Below are 26,184 nucleotides of genomic sequence, written 5' to 3'. Positions count from 1 at the left end.
CAGGCTCCTTGATTGTGGCATGCGAACTCTTAGTTGCGGCACGCATGTGCGATCTAGTTCCCTGACCAGGAATTGAAACCAGCCCCTAGCATTGGGAGTGCGGAGTCTTATCCACTGCGCCACCAGGGAAATCCCTCAAGAACATTCTTAAAGAGCATTCTTAAAGTGAAACTGTTTCTTTGGTTTGTCTTTTTTTTTTTTTAACTGTATGTGGTAGTTAAAAATACAGTGATCACTAGTATAATGTAGGGCCAACTGCTTTGTGTCATGCTAAGGCAGCAGCAGTTTTACCCACCATTGCTTTCTGTGGAATTACTACAGATATCAACACAAGTAAGGTCTTAGTAGAATTATTAAAACAGTTTTGACTACACATACTCCTGAAAGGGTCCTGGGGAGCTCCTAGGACCTGTGGACCACACTTTGAAAACTGCTGCTTTACAATGCTTTCAACTTGAAAGAGGTTTATTTCTATGTTGCTAATTATAAATTCAGCTATGGAAAATAATGAAAATTTTCATGATTCTGTTTTTAAAAAAATGCACAAGAAATATCTTGTCCTGTATGCTTTATTGGTAAGGTATATAGTCTTTAAGTCTTGGAAATATCTTTAAATGAAATTTAATAAAGTAATTATCTTATGTCCATACTGGGATTACTAATCATTTTAAGTTAGCTCTGAATTACATGGCAAGCAAGTAGTTGTAGTTTTGTGATAAAGTTATTAGTTCAGGGTTAAATGTGACATTTAAATGGCAGTCATTCAATAAAGTGACATTTCCCTAAAAACATATGTTTATGGAAAACTTACACACTTGTACTGCTAGCTGCTCCAGCTTAATTCATAGTAGTCAAAAACTGGAAACAATCTAAATGTCCACCAACAGGTGAATGCACAAATAAGTGTGCCATGTATGCATATATGATGGAATATTACTCAGCAATAAAAAACAATGAATTGCTAATAAGCATTTCTCTATATTACTCCATTCTTCTTAAGGAACAACTTATACCAGCTCATGTCACCACATGCTCTGAATCAGGACTGGGCCTAAAATTGTATTGAGCAGAAGAAACTAACAAAGAAGAGTACATTGAGTAATTCCATTTATATCAAGTTCAAAGGCAGGCAAAATTAATATATAGTGATAGAGACAAATCAGCCGTTGTCTGGTACAGAGGTGGGGAGATGGACTACAGAGGAATACAGGGCAACTTCTAGGTGATAAAATTTTTCTGTATCTTAATTGGTGGTTACACCAGTGTATACAGTTGTCAAACCTATCAAACCATACACTTAAGTCTGTGAACTTTGTTGTATGAAAATTATACCTCAATTAAAAAAGGATTAAAAAAATAAAATGACATTTCTCAAAGATGCTTACAGTATTTTACACAGTAAATTATTTAATAACTCCTAGTAATATGGCATGGTAAAGCATTTACTAACTTAATGAATGAAATAACTTCATTAATATGTATATTATTTAGTATAATAATTAGCATACTTCTGTGGCCCTGAATCTGTTTGATATTTTCTTACTTGATTTAAAAATTAGTTTCGGAATGTTGTCTGGTCAACTGGGTTTCAGAATCTGACCATTTTTCTTTGTAAAACATTTTAAAGGGCAAAACTCTGACAGCCATTGCAGTGATTCTTACCAACTTCCATGATGGCAAATCTCTTCCTATTGAAAGAATTAAGAAGAATCAGCTGAAGAAGGTGAAGTATTACTGTGTTTTTTCGAAAGTCTCTGGTTTATTGTAAAACCTTTTAATTTTGTCATTAAAAAAATTATTGCCAAAAAATTGATAATATCCGGTTTTTAGAGATATGATGAATGCCCTTTCTCGTGTGTTGCTGATAAGAGTGAAAGTTAATCCTACATTCTTGAAGGCAATTTGGTAATGTGGATCAAAAGCCTTAAAAGTGTTTATAATCTTTGATTCAGCAATGCCATTTCAAAGAAACTATCTAAAGAAGTTATCAGAAATGCATTTTTTTCCAAAGAGAAAAATACAAGTTTATTTCCCCAGCATTATTTTAAAGGCAGAAAAGAAATACCTGTCAATAAGTGAACAGTTAAATTATGATACAGCCATAAAATTTAATATTATGCAACTATAAAGTCCTATTTTTGAAGAATATTTTCATGATCTTTTTTAGTTAAAAGGCCAGATACACCTCTGTATGTAGAATCAGAGTCTTCATTTTGTAAATACATATTTATATACGTCTAAGTGTAGTCACACATACTGTATGTGTCAAAATGTTAATAGTGATAATTATGTCCTAGTGATGAGAGAATGGGTGACTATTCTTGATGCTTAATTTGTGTATATTTTTATATATAGCATATATACACATAATACATGTATATTCAGTTTCTAAGAATTAATAATTAGTTTTGTAGGGAAAATAAATGTTATAAGAATGAAATGGTTGTTTTTCATTCTCAGCTGAAAATCTGAAGAACTTAAAGTAAGAAGTAACTAGGTGCAAGGTGTATGCAAAATATCTCTTTTTTGGACTTTTCTCTACTGTTCTTATTTTTTACTTTTCAAAGATGCTGCATGTCACTTTCCTACAACTGTTTATTCAGATTCTATTTTATTAATTCCTGCGCTTAGTTGCATTTCCTTCTTTGTACTTTTAGTGGGAGTTTAACTCTGTTGTTAATGTCTAAGTTTCAGTTCCCTACCCTGAATAGTCCAGTGCTTTCCACGTCTGTCCTTTTCTTTCTACATTTAGTTATTAAAATTGAAGAATAGCAACTAAGACTGCTTACAGCTTCATTGTCAATTACCAATTAAAAAATTATTATCAATAAGGCTTTCCCTTTTTCTCCAAGATCAGCCATGCATTTAACATGTTATGTAGTAGGAAGGTTTTAGGATATTTAGTTTGCTATATTAGTTGAAATTGAGGCTGAAAATGTTATTTCCAGCTAAGCATTTATTGCAACAGAAATTTCATTATTTCAGATAGATTTGGATATTCCAAGTTTACAGAGTGAAATGTTATTAAATTTCATGAGATTGGAGCATAGAATGATTTGATAGGTTGGACTTTATATCTTTGAACTCTGTGAAGAAAAGGTTTACTAAGAGTCATTTAATATGAAATGAATAATCTAAAGGACATCCTTTATTTGTAGATAAACTTTTGAATTATTTTTTGCGTACTATTTAATATAATATAAATGATTGTACTGAATATTGAAGACTGGGTAGAATGATGAAAGGCATTTTTTTTTTAAGTGACAAACCTTTTTTTTTTTTAAAAAATAAATTTATTTATTTATTTATTTGTTTTTGGCTGCATTGGATCTTCGTTGCTGTGTGTGGGCTTTCTTTAGTTGTGCCGAGCAGGGGCTTACTCTTCGTTGCAGTGTACGGGCTTCTCATTGCAGTGGCTTCTCTTGTTGCAGAGCACGGGTTCTAGGCGCGCGGGTTTCAGTAGTTGTGGCTCGCGGGCTGTAGAGCGCAGGCTCAGTAGTTGTGGTGCACAGGATTAGTTGCTCCACAGCATGTGGGATCTTCCCGGACCAGGGCTCGAACCTGTGTCCCCTGCATTGGCAGGCAGATTCTTAACCACTGAACCACCAGGGAAGCCATGAAAGGCATTTTTAACATCAGTTTCTTGACGCTGATGCTTTAAAAAGTTAATTATCTAAATAACTTCTAGTTACATATCTCTAAAAATGGTACATCTTGGATTTTTAATTTATTTAGACTCATACCATTGGAAGGGGATGGATTTTCTTTTCAAGAACATTTTAAGTAAAACATAAACTCTAATGAGATTTTGTAAGATGTTTAAATTTCTATTTTTTAAAAAACTAAAATAAAATATCCTTTATTGGCCCTAATTCTAGGCAAAAATTACATTGTACTCCTGCTAAGCAATCCCGAACACCACTCTGAGGTTTTGATTCAAAATATGACGTACCTTTCACGATGTGACCTACCTTTCTTTTTTATTTTATTATTATTATTTTTTATAAATGTATTTGTTTATTAATTTTTGGCTGCTTTGGGTTTTTGTTGCTGCGCGCGGGCTTTCTCTAGTTGCGGCGAGCGGGGGCTACTCTTCCTTGCGGCGTGTGGGCTTCTCATCATGGTGGCTTCTCTTGTTGTGGGGCACGGACTCTAGGCGTGCAGGCTTCAGTAGCTGTGGCGCATGGGCTTAGTTGCTCCCCGGCATGTAGGATCTTCCTGGACCAGGGCTCGAACCCATGTCCCCTCGATTGGCAGGCAGATCCTTAACCACTGGGCCGTCAGGGAAGCCCCTACCTTTCTTTTTACACTGGAAGAATTAATTTAATTAAACCCAATTTTATTTGTCATTCCTACCTACAGAATCAAGTCTAGAATTAAAAGTAAGATTGGAGGAACCCTGCCCTACTAGACTCAGTTGAAAATATTTCACAGAGACGTATAAAATTTTACTTTTATAGAAGTTCTTGTGCTCATGTACACATAGTTGCACTTTGAAACAAAGGAGAACACATGAAGGGAAAAGGACACAGTCAGAGTTGGCAGGGAAAATCCCTGGTAGAGTAAGGGAGGAGGCATTCTGAAACCTGACTATTTCATCTACCCAGTTTGGGAATTCCAGAAAAAAAGGATGTCAATGGCAGCATCATTAAAGATCTATTAGGGACTCTTGGTTTGAAAGTTTGTAGTCTTAGAATTCCTTTTAATTCTAAAGTAAATCCCATTTTGTGAATGTTTCTCACAGTAACTCATATGCCATTTATAATTGAGGTTTGCTTTTTGTATTCCTTTTGAAAAGGTTAAGACAGACTAGCTTTCTTTTTTGATGTACCTGTGAAAAAACTTTTCATCAATTTGTACAGTTTTCTTCTTAATGCACCTCCTTCCACTGCTCCAGAATAGGGTAGCAATTTAAGTAGTCTTTATTATGTAAAGTAAAGCAATACAAAATAGGATGCATTTTTAAGTTTACTTAAAACTGACAGCAGTACTATGTAAGAAATATGCCTTTTCATCCAGGAATGTAATGTTTACGATGAATCTGTGAAACTTGGAGGGAACAATACCAGTGAAAAGGCAGATGGACTAATCAAAGGTAAACTTTAATTTTGAACATGACCCCATGTTTGATTTAGATTTTTCCAATTTAATGATGTAATTCCAGCTTTGGCTTAGTACTATACAAAAATTTCAGATCTCTTTTTCTAAAGAATCTCATGAGGACTGGTAGGAAAAATTTGATCAAGGAAGCAATGCGATGATGGAATTGGCTTGGTAGCACATTAGAGGAGGAAAAGCATTTTTCGTTGAGGAAAAAAACCCATGAAAGGGCGGTTGAAAGCAAGACAAAACACAGAGTATATTGCTCTGGGACCTCAGAGTAGTTTCTGGTATTTATAATGTAAATGAATAACAGCAGAATATGCATGAATATGCATGAATAAACAGCAGATAAAAATAGAAAGATAGGTTAGAGCCAAATTAGGCAGAGGAGAAATGAGAAGGGATCTATGGATTTAACAGTTACATGGCTGGATTTAGCAGTCAGTGACTTTCATAAAATTAATTTCTTAAGATTGCTTAGAACAGAGCAAGGCTGAAAATATTTTAAAATAAGACTAGTAGATGAAGAATTGTTAATAACAACTGTGTGCTGTTATGAATTTTGCTGTGTTTCAGATAGGAGAAAAATAGTTGGAGAGAGAGGCAGAATTGAGGGCTTTTGGGGGGCATGGTTTAAGAAGGAAATCCATGAATAGGAAAAGATTTTGTATACAATGGAGAGAATAATTTGGTGGCCTGTGGGAGGAAATGAGATCAAGAAAATAGATACATGAGTTAGCATTAGAAGGAAAGGAAGTAAGGTTGAGGAAAAATATAGATAATTGAGGGAATAAAAAGGTAGGAAAATTGATAATTTATAGAAGATGACATCTGATTTTCTTTGTAAAGTGAAGTAGGTCATCTGGGAGTAAAAGGAGTTTAAAATCTAGGTAGAGGATCCAGTGTAGTACAGATCATCCAGGTGAGTGGGTAGGGAGAATGTGTGATAGGTAAAAGAGTTGCCAAGTGATACAAGGTGACCCTAACCCTAATACCACCTGTTTATTGTTCATTTTTTTTTTCCAGCAGCTCTTAGCTGCCTTGGTATAGCAGGAAATTCAGCCAGTGTAGGGATTGGCTAGATGACTACAGGGGAAAGACTGGGCACAAAAAAATTGAAGGTACTTTTCAGTGAGAAAATACTAGATTAGGAAACTGTAGAGAGTACAGCTGGCTGATTGAAAGAATAGGAATGAAGATATTAAGAAAGTTGAGCTATTGAGTTGGAAAACCAAGGTTTTAAGAAGGATACTGCTAGTCTAAGACGATTTACTAATACTCTGTATATTTGTCCTTTTTTTTGAAATGGAAGGATCTAGATGTAGTGGAGAACCCAGTATTTCAGATGTCAAGGGAAAGAATAAATATCCCAAGTCAGAATTCTCTAGCTCCCGCCCCAAAAGGTAAACTCTGTTATCGTTTAATTTTATGTAATATGTTTAAACTCTTTCTCCATTTTCTTACATATGGGAGAGAGCTATGACCATTATCTCAGTTGCAAAGTTCTTTCAAATACATTCTTTAATTTGAAACTGCTAAAGTCACTGTGACTTAGGCAGGTAGACCGTTCTCATTTTGTAAGTGAAAATATATATATATAAAAGAGGTGAATTGGTAATTTTTAATAATCACTTGTCTTTCTACTATTTTCCTATTTCTTTCACATAGGAACTGAGATCTAGCTCTTGGGTTTTCTGTTTTTGTTAAGACTTTAGAAGAATTTTCTTTATGAATTTGAGGAGTTGAGAACTGATGTATATGTGTCGGATGGTTTGACAAAAGCATTCTTTGCTCATCTGAGTTCTTTTTCACTTTACCTTTAGTGGAAATAAGACATGATAAAGTTATTCATGGGGAGTATTATATTAATGTAGACTGGAGGGAGAATTTGAATAAAACTTAATGCCCCTCTGCTCTCCATTTGAATCTGTTAACTTTATAAATTTTATTTACTCTCTGAGGTAGATCTAAATACTTGGCTTTTGTGTTTTATTGCCCACCATCAATATCTGCAGGCATGACCTCAAATCTCAGTCCCTCTTAGCTATTCCACCAATAGAGATTTCAAAACTGGGGCTTTGTTAATTGTTCTCTATCTTTAGTACCTGTCTGAACTGAGCACAAAACCAGGACTCATCAGTTTCCCTCTCATCTAGATATCAAATCTTATAACTCTGAACTGACCATGAGTGTTGGTAACAGGGCACTGTTAGGTAGCCCAGATCAGATTAAAGGGTGTGGAATTAATGATGACATGGGAAAAACAACCACCAACACACATACTATAACTAATACATATATATTTACTGTGCAACAGGCACTATTTTAGAGGCTTTGCATGTGGTAACACATTTTATCCTACAAAGTGGATTGTATCTTTATTCCTGTTTTCCAAGTGAGGAAACTGAAGCTTAGAAGAAGAATATTAGGTGACTTGCCTAAAGTCACATAGCAAATAAATGGTGGAATGGACATTTGAATCTAAGCAGTCTCTCTCCAGAGTCCATTGTTCTTAGGCACTTAACCACCATATTGTACTGTTTCTACACAGAATTTATAAAAATTTTCATTGTGAAAGAATTATATTTTTGCCTCTTAGCTGCCTGTTTCATTATATTGGAGGGTTATGTTTGATAATCAGAATCACTTCTTTTTTGTTCTAGTTTTAATATGTGTTTGAATTGAATTACCAAATACTGAACAAAGTGTTGAAGGGATTACTGTCTTAGAATGGTTTACTTTCTCAAATTTATTTTAATAATAGTGATACCGCATTTTGTATAGTGAATGCTTCTGGCTATGAAAGCAAAATGCTTTCAGCAAATTTGACTTTCATTTGTCAAATAAAAATTTTTTACCCTTGATATTTTTTCAAAAAATAAACCGGGGCAAGACAAAAAGCATTTGTATTACATTTATTAAACATAAGTTTTTATATCCCGTTTTGTTTTGGATTGATGAAAAATTTGTGTATACTTAATTTAGGAGAAAAACTGCGGTACAGTACACTGAAAGCAGCGATTCAGAGGAAATTGAAATAAATGAATTGCCACAGAAAATGAAAGGTAATAGGAAATGAGTTTGATTTGATAATGTGTCCTATGTTTTAATTTCCTAGTGTGACCGATGTTATATTTGGTTTTGCTTTTAGGCAAACTGAAAAATACACAGTCAGAGACTAAAATCAGAGAAAAAGGTATGTATATCTCAATATCCCCTTTTTAAAAATATTTATGTATTTATTTGGTTGTGCTGGGTCTTAGTTGTGGCAGGAGGGCTCCTTAGTTGCGGCATGCATGTGGGATGTAGTTCCTTAAGCAGGGATGGAACCCGGGCCCCCTGCATTGGGAGCATGGAGTCTTAACCACTGCGCCACCAGGGAAGTCCCTTTCTCAGTATCCCTGATCTACACTTAAAGGTTATTAAAGTAAAATCTCACTGATTTGTATCTGTCTGGCTTGGAATTCTTTAGTAATAGGTTGTAAACTTGACTGCTTTTTACATTTGAACTATTTATGCTTATCAAGGGTGTTAAATGAATGAAGCAAATTGAAAGAACAGTTTCAAATTAACATTTAAGAGAATATATTTAAACCAGCTTTAGACAAAACAAAGTACTCTCTACTAATAAAATGACTTCAATAAAACCTTTTTTGTATATGTATAAATTGTAGTTACAAAAGTAGGCCGAGACTGGCTTGTCAATATAGTACTACTATTACTGTTACTTAGCATTATACGAATTTACAAATATTCAGTGAGTATCTTTACTTTTTCCTTTATCTTTAAAACATACAGTTTACTTTGTTTTTCTCTTAATCTGACCGTGTTGTATTCCTGATAAGTTAAGAAATTGTATTGCATTTGGAAAATAACTCATCATCATTGACTGATCTGAAAATTTGGCAGCATCTTCATTAAAAGTTAAACACCTGTTTCATTGAAAACATTCTCCTTCCACCTGGGAGCTGAATCACTTTGCATGTGGCTGCTTCTACTTTCACATCTTTCCTCAAGAGAAGCAACAGTGAATCATGAATGACTACATTTCTTCTTTGAACTGGAAAGATAGTGTCAAAAGAGGCAATTTTGGTTACTAGAAATTATTTTTATTTAATAATATAAGCTCTTAAGAAAGTGTGGAAGTGGTATTATATTTCCTATCCTTAGAAAGTACCTGTACTTAAGTACAGGAGAGAATTAGTTTTCAAATATCTGAATGATTCTGTGGTTTTCACTTCAGCAGGATCATCTAAGGTTAAAGAAGATGCAGAGTTTGCATGTGCACTTACTTCATCTACCCCTGCAACCAAAAAGAAAATGTTGAAAAAGAGTAAGTAAATCCGCTGGGTTTTTACCTTTTTGTTTGGTTTGTTTTTTCTGTTTTTCAAAGAAAAAAAATTTAAATGACAAAAGTTATAAAACCATATTACAAGACGTTAAGAAAGTAGAGAAAAGAAAAAAGACAATCTCATTTTCAAAAGTGCACTTTGATGTATTTTCCTATTCTGTTTGTTTTAGTTAGTTCAAAAAATATGATGGGAATAGGTCCCTTACTCATCAGAGTAGCATAGATATTTTTTTCTAATAAAGGCACAGAGCAATTTATGGCTGCTTTAAAACTTAATTTAATTTGGATTAATTAGAATTATAAAGATTTAATTTTTGGTATGAGAAGAATATGTTTTTCAATTAAAAATGTAAGTGATCTTTATTATTACTTTATATTTTGTAATTCATAGGGAAATGACACTGCTTAAGAGCCTGAATATTGGAAATAGAACGAGATTGAACTGTGGTTAAGGTGATCTGGGACAACTTATTATATCGCTGCACCTTAGTATCCTCTGTTTTACGTGTTGGAGATACAGCAGACGAAAGTCTATTTTCACAGAGCTTATGTCTAATGATGGGGGGGAATATAAAATAAACAAGTAAACACATAATTAAAATTAAAAAAAAATTTTAATTGAAGTATAGTTGCTGTATAATATTACCTGTTACAGGTATACAATGTAGTGATTCACAATTTTTAAAGGTAATACTCCACTTACAGTTACTGTAAAATATTGGCTATATTCCTCATGTTGTACAGTATATCGTTGTAGCTTATCTTATACCTACTAGTTTGTACCTCTTACTCGCCTACTCCTACACTGCCCCTCCCCTATTCCTTCTCCCCACGGGTAACCACTAGTTCTCTACATCTGTGAGTTTGCTTCTTGTTTTTTATATTCACTAGTTTGTTGTATTTTTTAGATTCCACATATAAGTGATATCATATACAGTACTTGTCTTCTCTGTCTGACTTATTTCACTTAGCCTAATGCCTTCCAAGTCCATTCATGATGCTGCAAATGGCAAAATTTTGTTCTTTTCTTTTTTTGTGTGTGAAAACAGTTGTTTTATTTATTTAAAAAAATTTTTTTTGGCCACACCACGTGGCTTGTGGGATCATAGTTCCCCAGTCAGGGATTGAAGCTGGGCCACAGCAGTGAAAGCGCTAAGTCCTAACCACTGGACCACCAGGGAATTCCCAAAATTTCATTCTTTTTAACAGATAATATTCCATTGTATGTATATGCTACATCTTCTTTATCCATTTCATCTGCTGATGGGCACTTAGGTTGCTTCCATATCTTGGCAATTGTAAATAATGCTGCTGTGAACATTGGGGCTGCATGTATTTCTTAGAACTACTGTTTTTATCTTTTCTGGATGTATACCCAAGAGTAGAATTGCTGGGTCATATGGTAGTTCTATTTTTAGTTTTTTGAGAAACTTCCATACTGTTTTCCACAGTGGCTGTACCAATTTACATTCTCACCAACAGTATATGAGGGTTCCCTTTTCTCTACATCCTCACCAACATTTGTTATTTGTGTTCTTTTTGATGATAGCCAGTCTGAGAAATGTGAGGTGATACCTCGTAGTTTTGATTTGCATTTCCCTGATGATTAGCGATGTTGAGCATGTTTTCATGTGCCTGTGGCCATCTACATTTCCTTTTTGGAAAAATGTCTATTCAGGTCTTCTGCCCTTTTTTCTTTTTCTTTTTTTTTTTTTTGCGGTACGCGGGCCTCTCACCGTTGTGGCCTCTCCCGTTGCAGAGCACAGGCTCCGGACGTGCAGGCTCAGCGGCCATGGCTCACGGGCCCAGCCGCTCCGCAGCATGTGGGATCTTCCCGGGCCAGGGCACGAACCCATGTCCCCTGCATCGGCAGGTGGACTCTCAACCACTGCGCCACCAGGGAAGCCCTTCTGCCCATTTTTTAATCGAGTTGTTTGTGTTTTTGATATTGAGTTGTATGAGCTGTTTATGTATGTTGGATATTAGTCCATTTTCAGTCATATCATTTGCAAATATATTCTCCCATTTAGTAGGTTGTCTTTTTGTTTTGTTGATGGTTTCCTTTGCTGTGCAAAAGCTTTTACGTTTAATTAGGTCCCATTTGTTTATTTTTGCTTTTATTTCCTTTACTTTAGGAGATGGATCCAAAAACACTGCTGTGATTTATGTCAAAGAGTGTTATGCCTGTTTTCCTCTAGGAGTTTCATAGTATCTGGTCTTACATTTAAGTCTTCAGTGTATTTTGAGTTTATTTTTGTATTTGGTGTTAGAGAATGTTTTACTTTTTCATTCTTGAACATGTAGCTGTCCAGTTTTCCCAGCACCGCTTATTGAAGAGACTGTCTTTTCTCCATTGTATATTCTTGCCTTTTTTTTTTTTTTTTTTTTTTTTTGTGGTACGCGGGCCTCTCACTGTTGTGGCCTCTCCCGTTGCGGAGCACAGGCTCCGGATGCGCAGGCTCAGCAGCCATGGCTCACGGGCCCAGCCGCTCCGCGGCATATGGGATCCTCCCAGACCGGGGCACGAACCCGTATCCCCTGCATCGGCAGGCGGACTCTCAACCACTGCGCCACCAGGGAGGCCCAATTCTTGCCTTTTTTTAATTGTAGATTAATTGATCATAAGTGTGTGGGTTTATTTCTGGGCTTTCTATCCTGTTCCATTGATCTATGTGTATGTTTTTGTGCCAGTACTATACTTTTTGATTACTGTAGCTTTGTGGTATAGTCTGAAGTCAGCATGATTCCTCCAGCTCTGTTAAAATCACTGCTGCTGAACAGAAAACAAGAAAAAATGAAAAGAAATGAGGACACTTTAAGAGACCTCTGGGAAAACACCAAGCACACTAATATTCGCATTATAGGGGTCCCAGAAGGAGACGAGAGAGAGACAAGGCCTGGGATGTAATAGCTGAAAACTTCCCTAACCTGGGAAAGTAAACAGTCACCCAAACTGAGGAAGCACAGAGAGTCTCATACAGGATGAATCCAAAGAGGGACACACACCAAGACACATTGTAATTAAAATGGCAAAAATTAAAGGTAAAGAGAGAATATTAAATGCAGCAAGGGAAAAGCAATAAATAACATACAAGGGGGGACTTGACTGGTGGCACAGTGGTCAGGACCATCTGCCAATGCAGGAGACACGGGTTCGACCCCTGGTCTGGGAGGATCCCACGTGCTGCAGATCACCTAAGCCCCTGCGCCACAACTGCTAAGCCTGTGCTCTAGAGCCCGCACACCATAACTACTGAAGCCAGTGCACTCTAGAGCCCACGCACCGCAGCTACTGAGTCCATGCATCACAACCACTGAAGCCCGCATGCTATAGGGCCCGAGTGCTGAAACTACTTAAGCCCATGTTCCTAGAGCCCATGCTCAGCAATAAGAGAAGCCACCGCAATGAGAAGCCCACGCACTGCAACGAAGAGTAGTCCCTGCTCGCTGCAACTAGAGAAAGCCTGTGAGCAGCAACGAAGATCCAATGCAGCCAAAAACAAAACAAAAAAAAAACCAAAAAAAACATACAAGGGAACTCCCTTAAGGCTATCAGCTGATTTTTTAAAAATAAATTTATTTATTTTTGGCTGTGTTGGGTCTTCGTTTCTGTGCACAGGCTTTCTGTAGTTGCAGTGAGCAGGGACTACTCTTCGTTGAGGTGCATGGGCTTCTCATTGCAGTGGCTTCTCGTTGCGGAGCATGGGCTCTAGGTGCGCGTGCTTCAGTAGTTGTGGCTCTTGGGCTCTAGAGCGCAGGCTCAGTAGTTGCAGTGCACGGGCTTAGTTGCTTCGCAGCATGTGGGATCTTCGCAGACCAGGGCTGGAACCCATGTCCCCTGCATTGGCAGGCAGATTCTTAACCACTGTGCCACCACGGAAGTCTATCAGCTTATTTTTCAGCAGAAACTCTGCAGGCCAGAAGGGAATGGCATGATATATTTAAAGTGATGAAAGGGAACAGGCTATAACCAAGAATACTCTACCCAGCAAGAGTCTTCTTTAGATTTGATGGGAGAAATCAGAAGCTTTACAGACAAGCAAAAGTTAAAAGAGTTCAGCACCACCAAATTAGCTTTACAGCAATTGTTTAAGGAACTTTTCTAGGCAAAAAGGAAATGCCACAACTAGAAAGAAGAAAATTATGAAATGAAAAAGCTCACCAGTAAAGGCAAACATACAGTAAAGGCAGGAATCATCCTCATGCAAAGCTAGTAGAGAGGTTAAAAGACAAAAGTAGTAAAATCATCTATCTCCACGATAAGCTGTTAAGGGATACACAAAACAGGTGTAAAATACGATCTCAAAAACAGTCATCATGAGGGGATTTCTAAAATGCATTTGGAATTAAGAGGTCAGCAGCTTAAAACAATCATGTATATATATAGACTTATACAAAACCTCATGGTAACTGCAAACCAATCTATAAAAGATACACACACAAAAAAGAAAAAGGAGTGCAAACATAACACTAAATGTAGTCATCACATAACAAGAAAACAAAAGAAGGGGAAAAAAGACCTACAAAAAGAAATCCAAAACAATTAACAAAACGGCAGTAAGAAGATATCAATAATTACCTTAAATGTAAATGGACCAAATGTTGCAATCAAACTCATAGAGTGGCTGAATGGGTACAAAAACAAGACCCATGTATATGCTGTCTACAAGAGACTCACTTCAGATATAGGGACACATACTGAAAATTAGGGGATGGGAAAAGGTATTCCATGCTAATAGAAATCAAAAGCTCAAGTAGCAATATTTATATCAGACAAAATAGACTTTAAAATAAAGATTGTTACAAGAGGCAAAGAAGAACACTACGTAATGATTAAGGAATCAATCCAAGAGGAAGGTAAAATAACTGTAAATGTATATGCACCCAACATAGGAGCACCTAAATATTTAAGGTGTAATTTTAATTTGGAAGTGCTGTGAAGAAAATAAAGGAGGATAGTGAAATAAAGATTGACTAAAGGTGCCTGTTTAAGAAGGTGATATTTGAGCTAACAAAGAATGATGAGAAAGAGTTAACTTTGGTATAAAAATCAGACAATTAGGAATAGAAAAAATAGGTTTTAGATTACTATTGACCCTAACTTTAGAAATTTTAAGAAATGTGGGACTTCTCTGGTGGTCCAGTGGTTAAGAGTCTGCACTTCCAATGTAGGGGGGTATGGGTTCGATCCCTGGTCAGGGAAGTTCTGCATGCTGTGTGGTGTGACCAAAAAAAAAGAAAAAGATTATTTATATATCTATGTATACACACACACACACACACACACACATATATGTATATACATATATATGTAAAAGAAAAAGGAAATGTGGAATTTTCAACTTAGATAGAATGAAGTCAGAAAAAAGTATCCTTCTGTTGCAGACACATAGCTGTGATAAAAGAGAGTAACTTGAAAAATCATAGCTGTTATAGAACCAAAAAACCATATTTCTGGAAGAGAAGCAGAATAGAAACAAAAATCAGTGAGTGGGGATATCTTGTGGTAGATAGTGATTTCTTAAACTTAAGACATAAAAAGTCATAAGGAAAAGACTGATTAAATTATGCTGCATTTTAAATTTCTGTGCATCAAAAGGTACCATAAACAAAGTGAAGAATAAGGCTTAAGAAAAATTTATGATAAGTGTAACTTACAAAGGATTAGTATCTAGAATATGTAAAGAACCCTTTACAAATCAATTAGAAAAAGACAGCCCAGGAAACCTTCAAGATGGCGGAGGAGTGAGACGTGGAGATTGCCTTCCTCCCCACAAATACATCAGAAATATATCTACATGTGGAACAACAACTACAGAACACCAACTGAACGCTGGCAGAAGACCTCAGACTTCCCAAAAGTCAAGAGACTCCCCAGGTACCTGGGTACGGCAGAAGAAAACAGAAAAAACAGAGACAAAAGAATAGGGATGGGACCTGCACCTCGGGGAGGGAGCTGTGAAGGAGGAAATGTTTCCACATGCTAGGAAGCCCCTTCGCAGGAGGAGACGGGGTGAGCAGAGGGGAAGCTTTGGAGCCATGGAGGAGAGCGCAGCAACGGGTGCAGCGGGCAAAGCGGAGAGATTGCCGCACAGAGGATCGGTGCTGACCAGCACTCACCAGCCTGAGAGGCTCGTCTGCTCACCCGCCGGGGCAGGTGGGGGCTGGGAGCTGAGGCTCAAGATTCGGAGATCAGATCCCAGGGAGAGTAGAGGGGTTGGCTGCGTGAACACAGCCTGAAGGGGGCTAGTGCACCACAGCTAGCCAGGAGGGAGTCTGGGAAAAAGTCTGGACCTGCCTAAGCGGCAAGATACCATTGTTTTGGGGTGCACGAGGAGAGGGGATTCAGCGCACCACCTAAACGAGCTCCAGAGATGGTCGCTACCCACAGCTATCAGCGTGGATGCCAGAGACCGGCATGAAACGCTAAGGCTGCTGCTGCAGCCACCAAGAAGCACAGGTCACTATCCACATCTCCCCTTCCGGGAGCCTGTGCAGCCCGCGACTGCCAGGGTCCCGTGATCCAGGGACAACTTCCCTGGGAGAACACACGGCGCGCCTCAGGCTGTTGCAACGTCATGCTGGCCTCTGCCGCCGAAGGCTCGCCCCGCATTCCGTACCCCTCCTTGCCCCTGGCCTGAGTGAGCCAGAGCCCCCTATTCACCTGCTCCTTGAACCCGTCCTGTCTGAGTGAAGAACAGACGCCCTCAGGAGAACTACATGCAGAGGCGGGGCCAAATCCAAAGCTGAACCCTGGGAGCTGTGCAAACAAAGAAGAGAAAGGGAAATCTCTCCCAGCAGCCTTAGGAGCAGCGGATTAAATCTCCACAGTCAACTTGATGTACTCTGCATCTCTGGAATACCTGAATAGACAATGAATCATTGCAAAATTGAGGCGGTGGACTTTGGGAGCAACGATATATATATGTTTTTCCTTTTTCTCTTTTTGTGAGTGTATATGTGTATGCCTCTTTGTGTGATTTTGTCTGTATAGCTTTCCTTTTGCCATTTGTCCTAGGGTTCTGTCTGTCTGTTTTTTGTTTGTTTCTTTTTATTAATTTATTATTTATATTTTTAATAATTATTTTTTATTTTAATAACTTTATTTTATTTTATATTATTATTTTCTTTCTTTCTTTCTTTTTTTCCCCCTTTGCTTCGGAGCCATGTGGCTGACAGGGTCTTGGTGCTCTGGCCAGGTGTCAGGCTTGTGCCTCTGAGGAGAGAGAGTGGAGTTGAGGACATTGGTCCACCAGAGACCTTCTGGCTCCACATAATATTAAACAGCGAAAGCTCTCCCAGAGATCTCCATCTCAAAGCTAAGACCCAGCTCCACTCAACAACCAGCAAGCTACAGTGCTGGACACCGCATGCCAAACAACTAGCAAGACAGGAACACAACCCCGCCCATAAGCAGAGAGGCTGCCTAAAATCATAAGGTCACAGACACCCCAAAACATACCACCAGATGCGGTCCTGCCCACCAGAAAGACAAGATCCAGCCTAATCCACCAGAACACAGGCACCAGTCCCCTCCAACAGGAAGCCTACACAACCCAGTGAACCAACCTTAGCCACTGGGGGCAGACACCAAAAACAATGGGAACTACGAACCTGCAGCGTGCGAAAAGCAGACCCCAAACACAGTAATTAAGGAAAATGAGAAGACAGAGAACACACAGCAGATGAAGGAGCAAGGTAAAAACCCACCAGACCAAACGAATGAAGAGGAAATAGGCAGTCTACCTGAAAAAGAATTCAGAGTAACGATAGTAAAGATGATCCAAAATCTTGGAACTAGAATGGAGAAAATACAAGAAATGTTTAACAAGGACTCAGAAGAATTAAAGAGCAAACAAACAATGATGAACAACACAATAAACGAAACTAAAAATTCTCTGGAAGGAATCAGTAGCAGAATAACTGAGGCAGAAGAACGGATAAGTGACCTGGAAGATAAAATAGTGGAAATAACTACCACAGAGCAGAATAAAGAAAAAAGAACGGAGGACAGTCTCATAGACCTCGGGAACAACATTAAACGCACCAACATTCAAATTATAGGGGCCCAGAAGAAGAAGAGAAAAAGGAACTGAGAAAATACTTGAAGAGATTATAGTTGAAAACTTCCCTAATATGGGAGAGGAAATAGTTAATCAAGTCCAGGAAGCACAGAGGGTCCCATACAGGATAAATTCAAGGAGAAACACCCCAAGACACATATTAAACAAACTGTCAAAAATTAAATACAAAGAAAAAATATTAAAAGCAGCAAGGGAAAAACAACAAATAACATAAAAGGGAATCCCCATAAGATTAACAGCTGATCTTTCAGCAGAAACGCTGCAAGCCAGAAGGGAGTGGCAGGACATATTTAAAGTGATGAAAGGGAAAAACCTACAACCAGCATTACTCTACCCAGCAAGGATCTCATTCAGATTCAACGGAGAAATTAAAACTTTTACAGACAAGCAAAACTAAGAGAATTCAGCACCAGCAAACCAGCTTTACAGCAAATGCTAAAGGAACTTCTCTAGGCAGGAAACACAAGAGAAGGAAAAGACCTATGATAACTAAGCCAAAACAATTAAGAAAATGGTAATAGGAACATACATATCAATAATTACCTTAAATGTAAATGGATTAATGCTCCAACCAAAAGACATAGACTGGCTGAATGGATACAAAAACAAGACCTGTATATATGCTGTCTACAAGAGACCCACTTCAGACCTAGGGAAATATACAGACTGAAAGTGAGGGGATGGAAAAAGATATTCCACACAAACGGAAATCAAAAGAAAGCTGGAGTAGCAATTCTCATATCAGGCAAAATAGACTTTAAAATAAAGACTATTACAAGAGACAAAGAAGGACACTACATAATGATCAAGGGATCAATCCAAGAAGAAGATATAACAATTGTAAGTATTTGTGCACCCAACATAGGAGCACCTCAATACATAAGGCAAATACTAACAGCCATAAAAGGGGAAGTCGACAGTAACACAATCATAGTAGGGGACTTTAACACCCCACTCTGACCAATGGACAGATCATCCAAAATGAAAATAAATAAGGAAACACAAGCATTAAAGGACACATTAAAAAAGATGGACTTACTTGATAATTATAGGACGTACCATCCCAAAACAACAGAGTACACTTTCTTCCCAAGTGCTCATGGTACATTCTCCAGGACAGATCATATCTTGGGTCACAAATCAAGCCTTGGTAAATTTAAGAAAATTGAAATCGTATCAAGTATCTTTTCCAACCACAATGCTATGAGACTAGATATCAGTTACAGGAAAGAAACTGTAAAAACTACAAACACATGGAGGCTAAACAGTACACTACTTAATAACCAAGAGATCACTGAAGAAATCAAAGAGGAAATCAAAATATACCTAGAGACAAATGACAGTGAAAACATGATGACCCAAAACATATGGGATGCAGCATATGCAGTTCTAAGAGGGAAGTTTATAGCAATACAGTCCTACCTCAAGAAACAAGAAACATCTCAAAGAAACAACCTAACCTTACACCTAAAGCAATTAGAGAAAGAAGAACAAAAAACCCCACAGTTAGCAGAAGGAAAGAAATCATAAAGATCAGGTCAGCAATAAATGAAAAAGAAACAAAGAAAACAGTAACAAAGATCAATAAAACTAAAAGCTGGTTCTTTGAGAAGATAAACAAAATTGATAAACCATTAGCAAGATTCATCAAGACAAAAAGGGAGAGGACTCAAATCAATAGAATTAGAAATGAAAAAGAAGTAACAACTGACACTGCAGAAATACAAAGAATCATGAGAGATTACTACAAGCAACTATATGCGAATAAAGTGGACAGCCTGGAAGAAGTGGACACATTCTTAGAAAAGCACAACCTTCCGAGACTGAAGAAACAGAAAATATAAACAGACCAATCACAAGCACTGAAATTCAGACTGTGATTAAAAATCTTCCAGCAAACAAAAGCTCAGGATCAGATAGCTTCACAGACGAATTGTATCAAACATTTAGAGAAGAGCTAACACCTGTCCTTCTCAAACTCTTCCAAAATATAGGAGAGGGAGGAACACTCCCAAACTCATTCTCCGAGACCACCATCACCCTGCTATCAAAACCAGACAAAGATGTCACAAAAAAAGAAAACTACAGCCCAATATCACTGATGAACATACATGCAAAATCCTCAACAAAATACTAGCAGACAGAATCCAACGGAACATTAAAAGGATCATACACCATGATCAAGTGGTGTTTATTCCAGGAATGCAAGGATTCTTCAATATATGCAAATCAATCAATGTGATACACCATATTAACAAATTGAAGGAGAAAAACCATATGATCATCTCAATAGATGCAGAGAAAGCTTTTGACAAAATCCAACAGTGATTTATGATAAAAATCCTCCAGAAAGTAGGCATAGAGGGGACTTATCTCAACATAATAAAGCCCATATATGACAAACCAATAGTCAACATCGTTCTCAATGGTGAATAACTGAAACCATTCCCACTAAGATCAGGAACAAGATAAGGTTGCCCACTCTCACCAATATTATTCAACACAGTTTTGGAAGTTTTAGCCATAGCAATCAGAGAAGAAAAAGAAATAAAAGGAATGCAAATAAGAAAAGAAGTAAAGCTGTCACTGTTTGCAGATGACATGATACTATACATAGAGAGTCCTAAAGATGCTACCAGAAAACTACTAGAGCTAATTAATGAATTTGGTAAATAGGAGGATACAAAATTAATACAAATCTCTTGCATTCCTATACACCAATGATGAAAAATCTGAAAGAGAAATTAAGGAAACACTCCTGTTTACCGTTGCAAGAAAAAGAATAAAATACCTAGGAATTACCTACCTAAGGAGATAAAACACGTATATGGAGAAAACTATAAGACACTGATAAAGGAAATTAAAGATGATACAAACAGATGGAGAGATATACCGTGTTCTTGGATTGAAAGAATCAACATTGTGAAAATGACTCTACTACCCAAAGCAATCTACAGATTCACTGCAATCCCTATCAAATTACCACTGGCATTTTTCACAGAACTAGAACAAAAAATTTTACAATTTGTATGGAAACACAAAAGACCCCGAATAGCCAAAGCAATCTTGAGAAAGAAACACGGAGCTGGAGGAATCAGGGTCTCTGACTTCAGAGTATACTACAAAGCTACAGTAATCAAGACAGTATGGTACTGGCACAAAAACAGAAATATAGATCAGTGGAACAGGATAGAAAGCCTAGAGTTAAACCCACGCATATGTGGTCACCTTATTTTTGATGAAGGAGGCAAGAATATACAATGGAAAAAAGACAGCCTGTTCAATAAGTGGTGCTGGGAAAACTGGACAGCTACATGGAAAACAATGAAATCAGAACACTCCCTAACACCATACAGAAAATAAACTCAAAATGGATTAAAGACCTAAACGTAAGTCCAGACACTATAAAACTCTTAGAGGAAAACATAGGCAGAACACTGTATGACATACATCACAGCAAGATTCTTTTTGACCCACCACCTAGAGAAATGGAAATAAAAACAAAAAGAAACAAATGGCACGTAATGAAACTTAAACTCTTTTGCACAGCAAAGGAAACCATAAACAAGACCAAAAGACAATCCTCAGAATGGGAGAAAATAGTTAGTCCTTTGTCATTTGCAAAGGAAGCAACAGACAAAGGACTAAGCTCCAAAATTTACAAGCAGCTCATGCAGCTCAATATCAAAAAGCAAACAACCCAATCCAAAAATGGGCAGAAGACCTAAATAGACATTTCTCCAAAGAAGATATACAGACAGGCTACAAACACATGAAAGGATGCTCAACATGACTAATCATTAAAGAAATGCAAATCAAAACTACAGTGAGGTATCACCTCACACCAGTCAGAATGGCCATCATCAAAAAATCTATAAACAGAAAATGCTGGAGAAGGTGTGGAGAAAAGGGAACCCTCTTGCACTGTTGGTGGGAATGTAAATTGATACAGCCATTATGGAGAACAGTATGAAGGTTCCTTAAAAAACTAAAAATAGAACTACCATATGACCCAGCATTCCCAGTACTGGGCATATACCCTGAGAAAACTATAATTCAAAAAGAGTCATGTACCACAATGTTCATTGGAGCTCTGTTTACAGTAGCCAGGAGATGGAAGCAACCTAAGTGTTCATCAACAGATGAATGGGTAATGAAGATGTGGCACATATATACAATGGAATATTACTCAGCCAGAGAAAGAAACGAAATTGAGTTATTTGTAGTGAGGTGGATGGACCTAGAGACTGTCATACAGAGTGATGTAAGTGAGAAAGAGAAAAACAAATACCGTATGCTAACACTTATATATGGAATATAAAAAAAATACTTATGGAGAACCTAGGGGCAGGAGAGGAATAATGAAGCAGATGTAGAGAATGGACTTGAGGACACCGGGAGGGGGAAGGGAAAGCTGGGACGAAGTGAGAGAGTGGCGTGGACTAATATATACTATCATATGTAAAAAAGATAGCTAGTGGGAAGCAGCCACATGGCACAGGGAGATCAGCTCGGTGCTTTATGACCACCTAGAGGGGTGGGATAGGGAGGGTGGGAGGGAGACACAAGAGCAAGGAGATTTGGGGTATATGTATAGCTGATTCACTTTGTTATAAAGCAGAAACTAACACACCATTGTAAAGCAATTATACTCCAATAAAGATTTTTTAAAAATAAATAAAAATTAAAAAAAAGAAAAAAGACTGCCCAATAGGGGAATAGACACTAAGAATATAAATGTACAGTCCATGGAAGGAAAAGCCAAATAACTAATAAACATAGGAAAAGATAGGCAGACTGAATCATAGGGTAAATGCACATTAAAGGATCAGTGAGATAGTGTCTCATCCATCATATTTACAAATATTTAAAAGTTTCAGGGAATCCCTTGGTGGTCCAGTGGTTAGAACTTTGTGCTCTCACTGCCAAGGGCCCAGGTTCAATTCCTGGTCTGGGAACTAAGATACCACAAGCTGCGTGGTGCAGCCAAAAAAAAAAAAAATCTCACAGTGTCAAGTATAGGCAAGTTGTGTAGCAACAGGAATGCACGGTGGATGGAAGTGTAAATTACCATGGAGAGCAAGTAGGCCAAATATAATGAAGCCAAAGATACATGAGCTAGAACTGTCTTGATATCTACTAGGAGATACGAAAAAATAGTGTTCATTACCACATTATTTTAGTGAAATATTGGTAATAATGTAAGTACTGTCCAATAGAGGAATGGAAAATGAAATTGTAGTGTGTCCTTCCATAGAGTGTCTGAGTGTCCTCACAACATGGCAGGTGGCTTCCCCCAGAGGGGGTGATCAGAGAGAGAAGCCAACTAGAGAGAGGTAGAGAGCCACTGCGACAGAAGCTGTATCTTTTGTAACTTTTATAATCTCGGAAGTGATAACTATCATTTCTATTGAGTGTGGGAGGGACTACACAAGGTTGTGACTGTCAGGAAGTAGATATCATTGGGGCCCATCTTGGAGTCTGGCTACCATATTAACTGTAATACCAATTCAGAAAACTGCATAAAACAAATGTTAACTTTAATAACTATGAATAACCTAACGAGTATTAGGAGATATTCCAAACTTCCTCTTTATGCCCCTTCCCAGTCACAGTCCTTTGCCTTCCCCCATAAATAATCACTAATTGGATTTTTAGTTGTATGAAGTGGCAGGGTAATATCTAGTTCCTGTTACTTCCTTATGACTAGAAACAGAAGTCCTTCATTTTAATTCTTCCTAATTTCTCTTCATAGAGGCACATTTTTGTCATATCTTCATTGACTTTGTGTATGTTTGAGGAAAAAAAAAACAGCTGAAGTATGTATCTTCTTTCAGGAGCATCTGCAGTGGAGAGTTCAAAGAAAACTGATATTGAGGAGAGACCAAGAACAACACTGATCATCTGTCCACTTTCTGTGTTAAGCAACTGGATTGTAAGTCTTCACAGCCCTTTAAAAACATGTAATTTATATTTGTCGGACACTATAAAAAGAGGCTTTCATTGCAAGAAATACGCTTGGTCAGCACTTTATATTTAAATTGAAGTAATTGTTAAGTGAATTGGGATTATATTTGCTGAATTGAAGTAATTTTTCTTTGAAAATTTATAGCAGAGAAAGAAACATTGTCAGTTGCTGTCATAAGATTTGGCTTGTACTGCTGCCTCTTCCATTGCTGTCCCCCAAAGTGTATAATTTAAGACCACACCTTATTTATGAACTGTTGGAACCTCTTTTTTAAGCACACTACTAAAGATCACTTTTGTTTTTATAACAGCTTATAACATTTGGTGAGCTCCTATGTGCTCAGTTTTTTCCTAAGCTCTTTTCATAGATTTTCTCATTTAATCTTCACAACTATTATTCTCATTTTCCAGGGGACCGAATTGAAACACAGAGAAATTAAGTAACTTGCCTAAGGTCATCCAGCCAGTAATTGATGGAGCTGGGATATAGTCTCCAACATTCTGACTCTAGAGCCTAGGCTTTTAAGGCTACCACCAGAAAATATTGTCTTTTTTTTTTCTTCTTCTTCTAGATTGCTTTTCTGTTCTAAAACATTGCATTGGAATGGAACCTCTTTATGTGTTATGTGTAGGAGCAGCTTGGTTCTATTTCCTTTCCAGTTTGAGCTTCAAGCTGCATGTTATAATGAAATAATGACTCTATTGGAAGCACTGTGAACAAAAAGACCACTGGGTGTGAACTTCCATTCTTGCCATCTCCAAGGTTATCTGCATCTCTCCTGGCCTTTCCTCCTCTAATCTCAGAGGTGGAAGAGGTCCTACTCTTTGTAAGAGCAATACCTTAGTCTATACATTAGATTCCATCTCTTTCTGCCTTTTCATTTTGTTTGTTATTTTTCCCCTTGCCTGATTATTCAGTCTCTCTCCACTGGCTCTTTCATGAAACATACTCAGGTCTTTTACATTTTTAAATACTTTCTCTTGATTATGTCTCATCTTTAAGTTGCTACTCTTCTTGCATTCACTGTCATAACTCTTGGGGTTTAATTTCCACTTTATGCTTTTATTTACTAACTCCTTAGCTCATTGTAACTTGGCTTCTGCCACCAGTTCTCTAAATTTCCTTGGGAAAAATGAGTGGTTATTGTCTAATTGTCAGATTCTGTGACCTCCTTCATATCTTCTTGACTTTTATGTAGCTTTGCCTTCTTTGGCTCTTATCTTTTTATTATGAGTTTTTGGTGTATTTATTATTTTTTTTAATTACACTGTCTTCTCATTAGTGTCATTTTTCCTCTTAGGACCAGGATGAGTTTTAGTTCTCTCTTGCTCTTTTTTTTTTTTATTCCAACAAAGCTATGCTATTTCTTTAGATGTGTGGTCCATTGCTGGAAAGACAGTACGTGGGTACTTGAATAGCAGTTTCAGGGTGAGGTTTACAAGTATTAATGGAGGTATAAACAAAATAACAGTGATTTTTTAACTGCTTGGGGCCATGGATATGTGTTTTTAAAATCGGTAATTAGTATGTCATTATAATTTTATATTTGGAAAAACCTCCAAAGTTTAGTATATAAACTTAAGAAAGGAAACCTTGGCAAAATCATGCCTACTGTGGTTATGGAAAAACTGACTTTTAAAGGAATGAGTGATGGCTGAGCATACAGGGATAAGAATTAGAATTTTGCAATCTCTTGACAAGCTGCTCTCTTCCAAGCCCCCCGGTAACATAACCTAGCACCGTAATAAACAAGCTAGAAGTACCTTATCTTCCCTTCTTTGTCTTCAAACATGGGAAAGAATCCAGTTAAAGGAGGAAGATACCAATCCCACTTACACCACATAATTTTTCTGGATATTTAGACAGATTATTTATCCTCCCAATGGAAAATTAAATAATAACACCTGTTTCATTCTCACAGACACACACACACACACACGCAACCCAGCACAGTGACTAGAAACTCAATACTATAGTTCTCTTTCTCCAAAAGAGTTAATTTTCTTTTATGTCAAGTCTGATCTTTCCACAAATATTCTCTGTTTCATTTCAAGGTAACCCATTGATTCAGTTTTCTCTTACTGTACTCTTTCTCCTTTCGTTTTCCACCAGATTTCTTGATAAAATTCTCTGCATTTTCACCTTTACTCTTTCATGTTTTATCCTCTTTTCTGTATTTTTGCCTTTACTGTTTCAGATTTCATTCTCTCTTTAGCCCACAGTAAGTCAGTAAGTCTGGTTTTCGCTCCCACCCTCCATAGAAACTCTTTTTGAAGGCCTTCAAAGACTTCATTGTTGCCATGTCCAGTGAGTTCCCTTTTTCTTTTCCTCTGCCCTTACTTTGTTTCCCTTCTATTACTTTTTGTTATGTGTTATTTTGTAAATCTTTAATCCTTTTGGTAAAGAGAGGGAATGAACATAAATTACAAAGTAAAAATTTGATCTTGGGGCTTCCCTGGTGGCGCAGTGGTTGAGAGTCCGCCTGCCGATGCATGGGACACGGGTTCGTGCCCCGGTCTGGGAAGATCCCACATGCCGCGGAGTGGCTGGGCCCGTGAGCCATGGCCGCTGGGCCTGTGTGCCCGGAGCCTGTGCTCCACAACGGGAGAGGCCACAACAGTGAGAGGCCCGCGTACCGCAAAAAAAAAAAAAAAAAATTGATCTTGTATTCATTCTTG

The 26,184-nt window shown here is 37.5% G+C and overlaps 1 protein-coding gene across 1 annotated transcript in view; it reads left to right on the top strand.

The window, feature by feature from the left end:
* The window catches only part of HLTF (helicase like transcription factor), a gene marked incomplete at both ends in the record, with an annotated part of 90,320 nt that overhangs the window by 36,372 nt on the left and 27,764 nt on the right, over positions 1-26,184 (top strand). Inside the window, 7 exon segments of the mRNA XM_079704755.1 lie at positions 1,628-1,723; positions 5,020-5,095; positions 6,416-6,506; positions 8,089-8,168; positions 8,255-8,299; positions 9,350-9,436; positions 23,376-23,473. Coding sequence (XP_079560881.1) covers positions 1,628-1,723; positions 5,020-5,095; positions 6,416-6,506; positions 8,089-8,168; positions 8,255-8,299; positions 9,350-9,436; positions 23,376-23,473 — 573 coding nt within the window.

Source organism: Hyperoodon ampullatus (assembly GCF_949752795.1).
Source record: "Hyperoodon ampullatus genome assembly, chromosome: 5".
NCBI classification, from domain to species: Eukaryota; Metazoa; Chordata; class Mammalia; order Artiodactyla; family Ziphiidae; genus Hyperoodon; species Hyperoodon ampullatus.
Note: the sequence above shows the minus strand (reverse complement) of the source record. Positions and strands in the feature narration are given on the sequence as shown.